The 14746-nt window shown below is 41.0% G+C and overlaps 2 protein-coding genes across 2 annotated transcripts in view; both read right to left on the reverse strand.

The window, feature by feature from the left end:
- The window catches only part of LOC139744165 (uncharacterized), a 39287-nt gene extending 37840 nt beyond the window's left edge, over positions 1-1447 (reverse strand). The window contains exon 1 of the mRNA XM_071654617.1: positions 1381-1447. Within this exon, the coding sequence (XP_071510718.1) occupies positions 1381-1383 (3 nt within the window). The 5' untranslated portion in view covers positions 1384-1447. The remainder of the gene's footprint in view (positions 1-1380) is intronic.
- Positions 1448-9305: 7858 nt separating this feature from the next.
- On the reverse strand, positions 9306-14459 carry LOC139744159 (uncharacterized). The gene has a single exon (XM_071654614.1). The coding sequence runs from the start codon at positions 14457-14459 to the stop codon at positions 9306-9308; it is 5154 nt and encodes a 1717-aa protein (XP_071510715.1).
- Positions 14460-14746: the final 287 nt, after the last annotated feature.

Below are 14746 nucleotides of genomic sequence, written 5' to 3' on the forward strand. Positions count from 1 at the left end.
AACCGTGCTGTTCTGGGCTTTTGCAAAGGACTGCAGCCTATAGGCGATAATTTTATGGCCACCATCACTGGAATTGCAAGGGAAGGGAAAGGATGCACTTTGGCCCATTAAAGGGACCGCAAGCATCACATCTTGAGTATAACACAGAGCTCATGAAAAAAAAAAAACAAGGACGTTTTCTTTCACCACAAAGCAAGCCCCAGTTTGAAGCTGGCATCACACCCCCTGAATCCTTTTCTCACTGTTAATGTTTACACAGGGTGATTTCAAGCTCGGTGCTAGTGCTAGTAGTACAAGTGCCATCTCCCAAACTGCCTTAAATGGAGCTCCAACACCGATGGTCAGATTAACGCAACGATACCAATCACAATTATTGATTCCCAGCACTACGCGTCATCAAACCACCGCAAAGTTTGCGGGAGTTGCGCAGTGAAGGAAGTGATGGCACACGGTCAAAGTCAAATATCAAAAGATGTAGTCATGACTGCTTAGTTTTAGACATATAATGAGGAAGATGGATTAAACTGCCACAAATTTCATCCCTTTTCCAAAACACAACGATCTTAAATTTTGCTCTCAGGCTCAGATTTATGTAGCCATTTCTAATGTAAGCTATGTGGGTGACCATTGCATTAGTGTAGACTTTGCATGTACAACCTTCCATCTATTATAGACATGAAATGACAAAGATGATAATCCCTAGGGGCTATGGGGAAAAAAGCACAGAAATCGCCAACACAAATGGTGGAACGCGGTTCAGCAGACAACATTCGCCAGGGCCCAATGCCAACTACCAGAAATACATCTTAATTTTGAGGTCAACCTCCCAACACCGATTTCAAGTTTGGTTTTATCTCCAGTGCTAGAGTTGAGATAGCACTAGCACTGGTGCTCGCACTGAACTTGAAATCACACTGAACATCATCTAGTCAGGGTAAATGTTAAATTGAAAAATGAAAAAGTATATGATACACTGCAAAATAATTTCATTAAGCTGTATTTTCATTTGCATCTCTCTCTAATTATTTACACTTGTATATACATATGTGTATTTATTGATCTATCTTTCTATTTATCTATCTATCTATCTGTATCTATCTATCCATCTATCCATATCTTATATACATAATATCAATTTATTAATTGATTAAGATGTATTATACATATTCTTATTCATTCATGGACTGGTTATGTTAACTTTTTTAACAGAACAAAATATTGTAAACTTTGTTATGAAACATTTCTTAAAGATTATTTATTTTGGTAAGTATGTTAATTCCTCTTTGAAATTACATACCAGAACATATGCTTCGATTAACTATATACCATAAATAGGAGGACTACCATAGACGCTAGGGTTGGAAGGCCGTGCTAACTCACCATGTGTTGATAAGCTGCCACCTGGTTCCCCCTCTCATCCCCAGCTGGGTCCCTGATTGCCACCCCACCATGACCAGCATGGGGTGTGGAGGTGAGCTGGAGCTGGGGCTGGGGTGTGGGGTGTACCTTCTGGTGCTGACCGTGAAGGGGTCCGTGTAAGTGTCCGTGTGGGGGTCCGTGCCGGAGCTCGGCATAGCTTTCTGGCTGGATCGCGGCGGCCGCTTCCCCCCTGCCTTGGGCACTGTCAGTCATCACCTGTTTCATACTGTTCAAAACAAAAATGAAATACGAATGGATCAGAACGAGGTCACCACATAACAAGCCTACTGTGAAAAAGGACATTTTTGGATGAGTAATTTTTTGCAATCTGCTGAGTAGAATGAATTTTGCATGTTTTTAATTCTGTAAAATCAAGACATTGCATGGTGATACATATAACAAATTTTTAAAAAATGCATGTTTTTGTTTTCTTGCTAGTTTCTGGTCACACGATAAATGTGCAAAAATTTCCTCACCACGAAAGTGTCCACTTCAACAGTAGATTGAGATACCATTTTACAAGCCCTATCTTGGTGCCATGTTTCTTATGCTGAGAAGACAGGGCGGTAAGTTAGCTCAGACAGTAGCACATCTGAGTCAGGTCCCCAGTTCGATTCCCGGGTCCCATTATATAGATGATGACTGGCGGGGGAGGGAACATACCGAATGTTCCACCCGAAGGGTTTGAAATGCTATTGAGGGACTTACAGCCTCCCGAAATAGCATTTCAAACCCTGAGGGTGGAACGTTTGGTACATGTTCCCGACAACAAAAATCATCATCTGTTATATCATATGGGTTAATCAAATCTGCTTTTTCACATTGTATGGAATTGGCAAATTTATCCTATCGATAGCGTGAAAATATGATCGTTTAATCGTTTGGTATCGTTTGTCATTTGTTACGTGAAAATGTTTTCCCATGGGAGAACATTACAAAAATGTTCTGCCCATGGGCGAACATAACCAATGTGCCTCCATCACGTGACTGTGTTTAGCCAATCACTAACCGGTATTTGACTAACCCATTTAATATTGAGCAATGTTGCGTGTAATATTACCCTCCACTCTAGTAAGAGGTAAAACACTCTGTCCACCGGATAGGACATAGAATGGAGGTGCCATGTGTGAGAGAGTTACAGCTCATGCACGTAAAAGATCCCGCTTCACTTATTCATCGCAAAGAGCAGGGTGTTTAACCCGGTGAAGTGGTCCCGCCTTACATCCAACTGGACCCCATGGAAGACCAGCTATTGCAGCTGAATATGGGCTATCCAGCCATCTTCTCAGATGGAAATGAAACAAGCAAACAAACAAACAAACAGACAATGCTGAAAAGACATATTAATTAGTCTCTATTAAGACACACTGGAAGTAATGTACACTCAAAGTTGCTCATATTGGTATCAAGGACAAAGAGTCAGTCCTCATGTTCTCTGGTCCATAGCTCTTCCAGATGGCTTGATGCTCGATCCAGTTTATACCTCTCCTTTTAACTGGATGCCTGTAAGCAGAAAATACTTTTATTCTTTTAAGTCTTTGTTGCTGATCATGATGCCTCTGAAACTGCAAATTATTATAGTAAAGTATGAGGTTAGATGAAGAATAATCACGAATATGAATACGACATCAATAGTAATATTTACAGTGCACACTGTTATCATAATCGACAAATTGACAATAAAAGCAAGTAGATATAGCTGCCTATAGATATGGTTATAAATCTGGAGATGATAATAATAAAAACAATACTGATTGAAATTGCACATTGTACATGCCGCAAGACTGGTATCGGTACTATTCTTCATTAATCCACGTTCAATGGCAACTGGACTGAAACAGTGAGAAAAAAACAGAGAACGGTGAAAAGAGAAAAAGCAATCAGCTACCCAAACCTACAGTACACAATGGACACATCATTCAAACTCCAGTTCATTTTACAAGTAATTTTCATGATTAGGTTAGGAATGGAAAGGGAAAAAGAAAAGGGAAAAAATAAATTATTTAAAGGATGTTGGATTAATATAATGATATTTGAAATGCACCTAAGAAATAGATATTGAAGTTTTCCATGCTTCTATTTGTAAATGCTTGTGTGTCATATTTTGCAAATATGAAGCTTATAACATGTTTCTGACAAAGCAGTGACGGCAATAATGCATGAAAATTAAAGTCGATCCTCATCTGCCTTCCATAAGAGAAATTATCTTCCTTTTTTGAAAATTCAGGAATAATACCACTAACATTCCACTCTAAAACTCAACATTGCTTGTTATTACAATCTTACAAATAACTGATGCCAATGATAGATTTTGTAATTCTAAAACTCATGTTTAAGACACTCAAATAAAGATACCTGTATTTTGGGAAGGGATGTTATGTGCAAGCAAAATGGAGATTTTTGATGCCATGATATTATCACCTCATTCGATCTGTAGTCATCACTCTTAAAACTATCATTACTTATTACTGAAAACTGAGGAAATTTGTTCTTCAAGAACATCTCTGTTTTTTTTTTTTGTGTGTGTTTTGTTTTGTTCTTTTTTTTGGGGGGGGGGGTGGGCAAATGTTCATAAAATTCTTTCTGTTGCATTCCTTTCATTTCTTTTGACTATTCCCTTTAATTGGGAAATTCAGATACCCAGCGATAATGAGTGAACTTGTGGCAATCCAGGGCAGACTACAAAGTTGAATCTTGCTTGCTGACGTCTGAAGTCATGCGCCAGTCTATGCTTTAATCCGCCTGAAGTAGGTCTGGTCGGTACACCCCTGATTTTTATCTTCTCAGCATGCCCAGATTCTCCAACATCATGAACAAGCTTAAAGAATTCCCATTGTGCTTTAAAGGTTAATTAGATATTTGAGAGCTGCAAACACAGCATAATATATATGTGTATGTGTGTAAAGCACGAATGAGGCTCACTTTTTTTCCTGTAATATGTCCACATCTACCAGAGATCATGGATTCTACAGTATAGTCACTCAGCTAAAATTCTAGCTAGATTTCTGCAATGGCCCTGGGTTACTCAATCTTACAATAGTGTGTAGACATACACATGACACAGCATCCTTCAAATGAAAAAAAAAAAATGTTTAAAAAATGCACAATGTATTTTGGGGGGTGGGTTTCAGAGAGGGTAGGAGTGGTTGGCAAATGCTTTAGACATTGGTTTCATGACATTTGCTCCTGGCGACAATTACTCCCACGAAATATCTGAAAACTAAGCCAAACATATAACTTACCAACAGGCATAACCATAACCCTAATCCTAATCTGCACAAACTAAACCTAGAACCCTATCACAACCCTAACCCTAACCCCAAATCCTTGGATAAAATTAGACTGGAGCAATTGTCGCAGGAGCAAATGTCATGTCACCTTAGACATCAATTCATGAGCAGAATAAAGAAAATTAATTTTGAAGCTTTGCATCTGTTGAGTAAATCCTGTGAAGGATTGAACTAAATGTAGTTGTTCTTTTTTTCTTACTATTATCTGCCAAACAAAGCCAAATTCTGCTCAAGAGAAGCAGTTCTGAGAGCTAAGTAGTATGTTTCCCTCTTAAAAATAGATTGCTCTTTTTGTCCAGATAACATGAAATAATTGAGGATTAAAACACTAACATTATTATCTGACCATGCAGAATTTAATTACCTTTGAACCAATATTTTACAATTACACTGCTGTTGTAATGTGGATCTCTTGTCCCTGGCTGTCAAAGGACTAATGCCTGATACTCCTTGATATCTACTGCAGAAGAATATGGCTGCTAGTTCAGACATGGATTTTTTTTTTTTTTTTTTTTTTTTTGGGGGGGGGGGGGATTAATAGTATTAACAAAAATACTAATAATATTCAAAAATTGCTAGAATCAGACCAGTAGCACTGTTTTGTGTGCTACTGTAGTCTGTGATATTGTGTGAATATGCAAATGCTGAATTTTATTGGCAGCTGTACATTGCTCATTGTCATGCCAAACCTTCTGAGAATACAGTGGCAGTTGCGTATTCTGTTTAATACTCAATAACTTCCCAATTGAGTGAAGTGTTTTACAGGCTACTGGCAGTTAATCTACTTCAGAAAAGAACTCTACAATAGAACAGAGTAACAAAAACAACAAATAAATATCCAAATATTGTCAGCTGAGAACCAGAAGGGGGCTACTGCATTCTAAGATTTGAGCATAAATAAAAATGAAATGATCAATTTTCGTAGAACAAAAAAATATATATTTAACCAAGAGTGGGTATATTTATATATATATATATATATATATATATATATATATATATATATATATATATATATATATATATATATATGTACTGTTCCAAGTATAGGGTAAAATAGCACCCTTGTGATTTCATTTTTCAATATATTCTACTGAAAATGTAAAATAATAAAACAAAATTGACACCGTAATATAGAGGAGATGAAGCTCTACAACATGATACCAATAACTCAATACCCCCCCCCCCCCCAAAAAAAAAAAAAATGTGAAAAGCCCTTCTGGTTCTCTCAGCTGATTATAAATTATGCTTATTCAAACACTGAAAACCTGTTGATCTGTCAAGTTTTTTCCATGCATCACAAAAACCTGCAGGCTTCAGTATGAATGGTTTCACTCTGTACCCTTTCACCAGCCACTGGGGAATGGGGGAAGTCAGAAACGCACTCCTTTCAATTTCCACCACATCTTTTGAAGGTCTTGCATCAAACTGACACATCACAAGTACATTTTTTATACAGTCTTCCACATGTTGGAAAGACCTTGAAAATATCATGCCTGCTGCAAAATTCCAAATTCCCACTTTGACCCTATCTCAAACAAATTTGTATTGACTCTGCTGGTGGCTTGTACAATGAGTCTTGCATCATTCATACACAAGGAGAAAAACACTCGTGGCTTGGCATTTTCCATCTTCTGCGAGAGGCTAGAAGGGAGAAGCTTTCTCGCTCCTCTGAGGACGACAACAATTGGTGGAATGCGGAGACGCCCATTTAAGTCTCTGCAAATTGAGTTGTTGAGCGAGCATGAGGGAGTTGGAGGAATCACCATGGTGATGTCGGTGTATTCATTTTAAAATGACATCTGAATTACAGTACAATCTTGATGTTACACACTATGGCAGGTTGAGGGTTTACCATTTCTGAAATCAACCAGTGATTTTTCAAAAACTGTCTTCTGTGTCGAATCACCTCCATCTTTCCTTCTTGTTCCGGTTTTATATTCATCAGATTCATATATTTACCTTACAATGACATCAGGGAATAACCAGCAATGTCATAAACTGTGAACCCAGTACCTCAGTCAGGTCTCTGATGGTATGAATCACCATCTAATTAATCACAACGATGTAAAAACTCTAGAAAGGACAGAGTGAACAATAGGCACAGTGGATCCAACGTTTTCTTACGCATAGAGTGTGTAGACAGGTGATACAACACATATTATAAGTTTATAGAGCAGTATTTATGATATTTATCTGAATATCCATAGCACACTGGTTAGTCTCTAGTCTCCTCAAAAGAGAAGGAGCATATCTAATATGTCAATGATGTGGACACCCCAGTAATCTTGTTCTTCAGATATCAAAAGTGGAACTGCAATGCATGAACTGTATATCATGCAGCATTCTTTGTTTCAATTTGATAGAATAACGCTTATTGTACATCGATATGCAAAATACAGTATTGTCAGAAATGTTGCGATAGACACACTCAACTGTATTCAAATAGAACATAATAAAAGCAAAGGATCTTTGTACGAATTACACTAGATATCTTGCTTTGTAATAATTCCAAAACTTCAATGCTGTTTGAAAAAAAGGAATTATGGCATGGTACATAGGTATTATTGTATGAAAGTACAAATACCGTTACTAGAGTGGAGAGAAAATCTATACACTGATGAATTGCAAAAATAAAAAACAAAAAAGAGAGTATATATACATATGTTGATGCAAAGTTGAATCTAAGAAGCAAACACACATGATAACAAACATAAACACAAAAAAGTTAATACAGATCACAATTCACAGTTACTAAAGTTACTAAATGTATGCCAAAAGGATTTTGTACTGTCCTTCTTTAGAGGGAATATATCACATGTTGAAGAAGAATCCACCAACCAAAAGCTTGTCAAAACAACTCATGGTAAACACGCCTTCCACAGATGTGCCATGAACTACTGTAGTTTGGGCTTTATTCTCCCACCATCCTTGATGTGGAATAAAAAAAATAAATATCAAAGCAGATTTAAAAAAGAAAAGATGGCACTCCTTTTCACTCTAGAGGGTTCACTTGTTCATCACTTTATCATGATATTCTCCACGACAACAGAGTAGTGAAAGGTATCAAGGTTGCAAGTATATAAGTATTTAACAACGTGACAATATAAAAGGCTCTGTCTCTATCGCACTACCGTCTTGCTTAAAGGTCATTTCCTCTCACTACTTGACATTCACTTACATGCACACAGAAGATATATGTGTGTGTATATATATCTATATCTATATATCTATCTATCTATCTATCTATATATATATTTATGTTTATATGTATATATATGTGTGTATATATACATATACACACACACATATACACACCTCAAATACACACTTGAATGTCTTCGTTTGTTGGCTTATTTGCCAATGATAATCCTTCAAAAAAAATTTTTAAAGTATCCTGGATCCAGACGGTTATCTCGATCACTATCAAAATATACTCATCTGTTGTTTTTTTTTTGTGTGTGTGTGTGTGTATGTGTCATCATTGACTTTTCCTGTAAGTTTAATCCAAATCCATTTACCACTTTTTGAGTCATTTTGTAAACAGACAATAATAATAATAATAATAAACTACTGTAGTTTGGGCTTTATTCTCCCACCATCCTTGATGTGGAATAAAAAAAAATAAATATCAAAGCAGATTTGAAAACGAAAAGATGGCACTCCTTTTCACTCTAGAGGGTTCACTTGTTCATCACTTTATCATGATATTCTCCACAGACAGACAAACATACAAACCAATGCCAGCAAAAACATAACCTTTTTGGCTGAGATAATTACATTGCTGTAAAAAGTTACACAATACATAACCAAATCACAAAGGAGAAAAAGAAAATGTGCTTGCATACACACATTCATATGACATGTACAGTCCAACTGTCTTATCCGATCGTGTCAGGACTGGCTCCCATTTGGAGGGATATTGGAGAAACAATGTTTATGTATGTGTACATGTAGCTGCCAGTCTAGTAGTTGCTCGGTAGGTAGCGTGTACCGTTACAGTGGTGTACTCTACGGTGGCCTGTAAATATTTTCTTCTTTTTTTTTACCTGGAAATTGAAAGATCTTTCAATGTAAAATTCATAACAAGTTTCTGTTGGAAATATTACAAGTAAATCAAGTGAGGTCTTTTTTTTCCATCTTCACTGCATGAACATATTCTGATGATAGAGAAGTCTGGATAAGAGATGGTCAAATAATCAATGTTGGACTGTATTCACGTTTGGACAGGGAGAATTGATATGTGGGACTTGCAGTTTTGAGAGAGTTGAGGGCTGTACAAAAATATATTCATGCCAGTATAGGATTTCAGATTCATTGCCTTGTACTGTTTAAGATGTATAAGTCACTAAACACACATTTTTTTTTTAATGTGTTCTGCCATGTTGTCTTTTACATGTTGTCTTTTCCTGTGTTTTGTTCTATTCCTTTTGTATGATTAAAAAACCCCAACGTAACTGAACTCTTTCTTACTGCTTTGAAATATCCTGCATGTGAAAAGAACACTGCTCATTGAATCCTCAAGGACACATCTTTAACCACACACATCTTATCCATATACTACTTAGGGCTGTGCAATGGTTTAATCTAGCCTGTTTACCATTGTGGTGACAAGAAGAAACAGAAAAAGTCCAAATACCTCAAATTCTGAAGACTTTTTGATCCATCACTTGAAATGCAGCCATTGTCATCTTTCTCTGGAGCAAACACAGTTTGCACGAGCTGATAAGATTGACCATCAGGTACTCCCATGCCCTGAAGATTTGTGATGATCGTTTCAGCCTTGTCGCAGAGTTCATCAAAAGATGGCATGTACTCAAGCCGGGCTGGAGACATGGGACTGCGACCGACTGAAGACGGACTGATGCTGGACCCCGACTGGCTGTCTACATCTGGTTGCTCAGGCAACTGGAGGAATATCTCGGAGCGGTACTTGGATCGAGGCGAGTTCGGTGCTGGCAGCACATCACTCTGCTCCTGCTCGTGGATGGGTGAGGTCTGGAGGGACAAACTGCTCAACTCCACAGTCACCTTGGATGGTGGAGTTGATGGGGCAAGGTGGATGGTGGGTGACACACTGATTCTCTTGTTTTGTGAGGGTACAGGTGAATCCCCTATCCTGATGGATGGGGATAAGGGTGGACTCTTTGTGGTGGGGGACAGAGGGGAAGAGAAGAAGGCACCGAGTGAAGGGAATGTCGAGACAAACGAGAAGGGGGAGAGAGGAGGGGACCGCTTTGAATTGTGTGAAAGCTGTGGGGTAAGTTTCTGGTAGGGTGACCCAGGAGGTACTGCCAAGGCTTCTGATGACCTCTCAGATGAAGTGCTCCTGTGAAGTGTATTTTGACTCATGAACTCCATAGACTCAGGCCTAAATGCAGCCAATTGATCAGGTTTACTGAGATCATGCACTTCAGCATCCACTTCCTCTTCAGTCTGGCACCGATTAACCACTATAAAGCAGCTGTTTCTTCTATCTAAGCACTTCGAGTTTTCTGCATTATCTTCCACAGTGCCAACAGCTGGTCTGTTATCTCCTTCTATACTGCCTGCACAAACTTGAGATGTTACAGGAAGTGAAGTTGGCTGTTTTTCCAAGGCATGTTTTGGCCTATTTGGCTGCCTCCACTTTTGCAAGGAGTCAGTGTCATCATTTTCTTTTCCCTTGGTCTGTCTTTGAGAAACAGAATGGACATGAACATCACTGTCATTACTCAATGTGCGCTCAAAGGAGGAGAACTCATGTGAGGGTTTTGTTTCAATGGTTGACTGGGTGTTCCTCTTGTGCAGTGTACTCTGACCAATCAGCAGCCTGGATCCACTCCTGCTAGATCTGGCAAAGAGGCTCCTGCGTCGCTGGAGGGGCATGCGTCTGTCTTCCTTTTTGTCTTTTTCCTCATCATCTGCTAAGGATAAACTCTCACTGTCATTCAGCACATGGAAAGCTTGAATTGACTTGACATCAGCCACAGTCATGTCAGAGAAAGACATATCAGATGTAAGCTCTTCCGAGACCTTGCCCAAATCAACAAGGAGGTTGTCGCCAGTCACACTCATGACGGCATCATTGAAGTCCGACGAGACGGAATTCATTCTTGCCTCTATTCCTTCACGGACATTGTCATGGCTCTGCTTCCGCAGCAAGAGTTCATTTGGTGCAGAACGCGTCCTCTCCACATTGCGGTGCATCGGCTGTTTTCCACTACCTGCACTCACCTGTCTGCTCACACGTGGCACCTCCGGCTTTAGGGAGTATCTCTTTTGCAATTCCTGAGTATATCTCCTGCTGGAGGAATGTCTCTCCACATCACAAAATTTACAGGACCCCTTCCCTCCATCTTTGCCAGACATTTGAGTGTCTCTGCACAGGTGTTGTTCTTTGACCATCTTTTCTAATTTCACCACTGCAAGGTGTAATGTCTCAGCTACTGTGAGATGTTTCCTTGCTCTCTCCTTTTCAAGAGCGCTTCTCAAGAGGGCCTCATACTGCCGTCCTATTTCAGAGCTGACAACACTTGCCCTGATTTTGGGCACGTCGGGAAAGTCAGGCTCTGATTTCCTGAGCTGAAAGATGCCACTGCTTGCAGTGGAAACCTGTTGCACTGTATAATCGCGGGATTGATTTGAGTAGGCGGATCCCGTCTGAGACGAATCGAAGCCTGGGTCGTCGGCTGTGTCTTCCTGATCAGACTGATCGACTTTTGGCTGCAGCTTGGTAGAACTTAGCTGTGCACCAGCGGTGCCTGTGTGACTGTCACTTGAAAGTAGGATCTTGTATCTTCGTCGTCTAGTACCATCCATCTTGCTCTCCTGGGAACTGCGTGAATTATTGCTCCCTGATTGTCCCCCGGAGCCATTGTCATCTTGCGACCCTGTGCTGCGATTTTGATGTATCATTTGTAGTTCCTTCGAGTCAGGGGTATCATCAGAATTCTTTTTGCTGCATCTTTTTGAAACTTTACCCTTAACATCGATGGTGTTTTCAAACTTGTGTGATGTAACAGCATTCACATTATCAACACACTGTAATGCACCTTCCCCTGCATACTTTCTGCTGCTATCTTCATTATAGGAATCTGATACTGCTGCCTGATTGTACTGTGTTCTGTTTGTCATTTTGCCTCTCTTATGTGTATTTTTCACAGTGCTTAAACTGGAGTCACTGTCAAGATGAGCATCTGTCTCACTCTTGTTGTAACACAAATCATTATCATCACTTGTTTGCACTTCCGAGGTCCTGATGTGTTGGTCAAAGTCTCGACTTCCAAACTCATCACTGTTATTGCCACTTGATTTCTTGCCGATGGGCGGATGGTGTGGCTTCATATTCTCAATATTTGAGCTAGTGGACAGTTCAGAGTACTGCGTGTTAACTGTCCCAGTAGATGAAGTTTCATCCTCTGTACTCAAGGCACTACTTCTGACTTCTACCTGCATGCTGTCTGGAGCTAATATTATCATAGGCCTGGTGTCGTGATCAGAAGCTGCCTTGGACTTATCGCTGCCAAAGGAACTCTCCAGGGAGCGAAGCTTGGACCCTGGTCCTGCACAAAGCGGAGATAGAAGTGGAGACATGAGGCTGGGACTGGTCTGCACGGCTGCATTGACATCGATGGCCGTCGCAGCATCCACTTTCCTTTTTTCGCTTGATATAAAAACATCATCATTATCATCCTCATTGTCCTTTTCATCCACCTCGATAACAGTCTGACAGAATGCCTCCTGCATGGAGGTCCATGAAGGTCTAATTCCTGACCTGCCAGGGGGACCTGACTTTCTACCCTTCTGAGAAAAAGGTCTATCCTTGCCCAGGTCCCTGTTATTCTTCGTATTCAGAGCAACATGCACGTCACATACCGTCTGCTTTCCGCATCTTTGCTCTGGATGATCAATGGCTGATAAATCTGTACCTGATTTCCCTATGTTCATATCTATGTGAGACGTGCTCCTTGTTTCACCCATTTGCTTTTCATTATCCCTTTGTATTTTAGTGCCACCATTTTGCTCGTCTGATTTTCTCATACTTCCAGATTGCTTGTCATTATTTCTCAGTGCATTGCATATCATTCCTATACCGTCGTCTCCGCTTGCACTGGCACGCGGTGAGATCTGAGGGCTCCCTTCATTGGAGGGCTCATTTCCGATCCCTGAGTCCTTGGAGTCTATCATAGTTTTAATAACATTCAAATACTGTTCCATATTGAGCAGATTTTTCTTTGCTTCTTGCAGGTCAGCGATAGCATCATCCTTTGACTGCTGCTTGTGCATGTTATAGGACTTTGCCTCAGCCAGTTCCAGACTGGCTTGTTCAGTGACTATCTTGAGAGGTGGTACCAATGGACAGTCTTTTCCAACATCAATGCTCATTGACATTTGGGTCATGAATGAATCATTGATACTCTGGGGCTTTGACCTTTGACCCTCATCTTCTTCTGGCAAAGTTTCCAGGGAGATTGGCAAGGAGCTTTGGCGATTGATAAATTTGCGCCGGCGTTCCCTGGCGCTGCCACGCTCGCTTGGTCTGAGCTGGTTGAACTTTCTCCCAGAGGGCAAGCTCTGGCGCCGCTGAAGTTCAGGAGTACTACAGGGACTAGAATTTGAACTACTCTGTTGTGAGGAATGCTGTCTCAAGAGATGAGAGCTGAAGCTGCCAACAGTTGCCGCCTTCTTGAATCTCCTCCTCATCATGTTCAACTTTTCTAATTGTTTCTGCTTCTCACTAGGCTGAGGAACAGGGGCCACTTTGCCTGCATCCCTTTTTGGTTCTGCGACAAGCTTTGGTTTTGCTTGATTTGCTTGATACTCTTGTTCCTTTTGCTCCTGGATAGGTGAGGGAGGTGACACCCTCGGCTTGGGGGTAATCTTGAAGTCCTCCATGCTGTCAGTTTCTGAAGGTTGTCGGCTGAGGGAGGCGTTATTTGGACCTCTTTGGGTGCGCTGCCCCCCAGAGAGCATGTTATTCAGCTCCCCAATTCTGCGTTTGATGATGTTGTCCCTCCACGACTGCATGAAGCGTTCTGGAATCCCAAAATCCACTGCACCAAAGCCTAGGGTCATGAGCATGTTCTCTGCAGGAGTCCACGGCATTCCAAACCCTCCAGCCCCGGGAAACTGAGGGAATCCACTATCGAGGCTAGCTGTTCGAGTAAATGTCTGGAGTGGCGACATGCTGCGATATGTCATTGGGGATGTTTCAGCATCCAAACGATCCATGCTATCCATTCTTACGGATGCTGTGTCCGCCTTTGAGCTGCTCTCTGTTTTTGGGGAGAGTCTCAGCTTTCCATCCTTCTCAGTATTTTGGTTTGGGGGCTGAACATACGACTGGTTGACCCACTTTGCCACACTGGCATTGACACCACCAGGCTTGTCTCCTTCCTGATCACCTTCATCATGCTCCACTACAAGGGGACCAGGTGACTCAAGATCTCCAGGACTATGTGGGTAGCTGTAGGAAGTGGCTCTCGATGAAGAATCCGTGGACCCCGGAGACTGGAGCTCGGGGTGCAGGACCCGTGGATCAAGAGGATGTGGATGTGATTGGTAAGCTGAGAATGCTGGTGGGTTGTTACTGGCATACTGAACGGTGAGCCCATGGTCTAGGCTTCCCGTGGAGCTCCCGCCGATGCTTTCCAGCCGACTGGGGCAGCTGCTTCCCTCGAGAGATGTGAAGGTGGAGACCTGGTGGCTGTTCAGGCTCTCTACCTCCTCGTAAGTGGAGACGGACTCTTGCCTGCGCATCGCCCACATGATGGAGGGATCGGCTGGGGAGTAACAGTAGGGCTAACGGGTTCTCAGATCCCCCAAGACCAGATTTCACTCACTGCACCCCCTTTCCCTGCAGCAAGTGGAGAGATCAAAGTAGAAGATAGTGATGACACAGTGCAACTCCCTTAATGGTTCTGGCGGGTCAAACTAACCTCGAATTCTATAAGGCAAAGATGCATAATCAAGATATCACTGGTAATGTCACAAATCTATGCATTTGTTTGGTCTGGTCAGACAACAAAACAGAAGGGTACATCATAAAGACATTT

The sequence above is a fragment of the Diadema antillarum genome, unplaced genomic scaffold (assembly GCF_040938485.1).
Source record: "Diadema antillarum isolate AM-2024a unplaced genomic scaffold, OU_Dant_1.0 seq00001143_RagTag, whole genome shotgun sequence".
Classification (NCBI taxonomy): Eukaryota; Metazoa; Echinodermata; class Echinoidea; order Diadematoida; family Diadematidae; genus Diadema; species Diadema antillarum.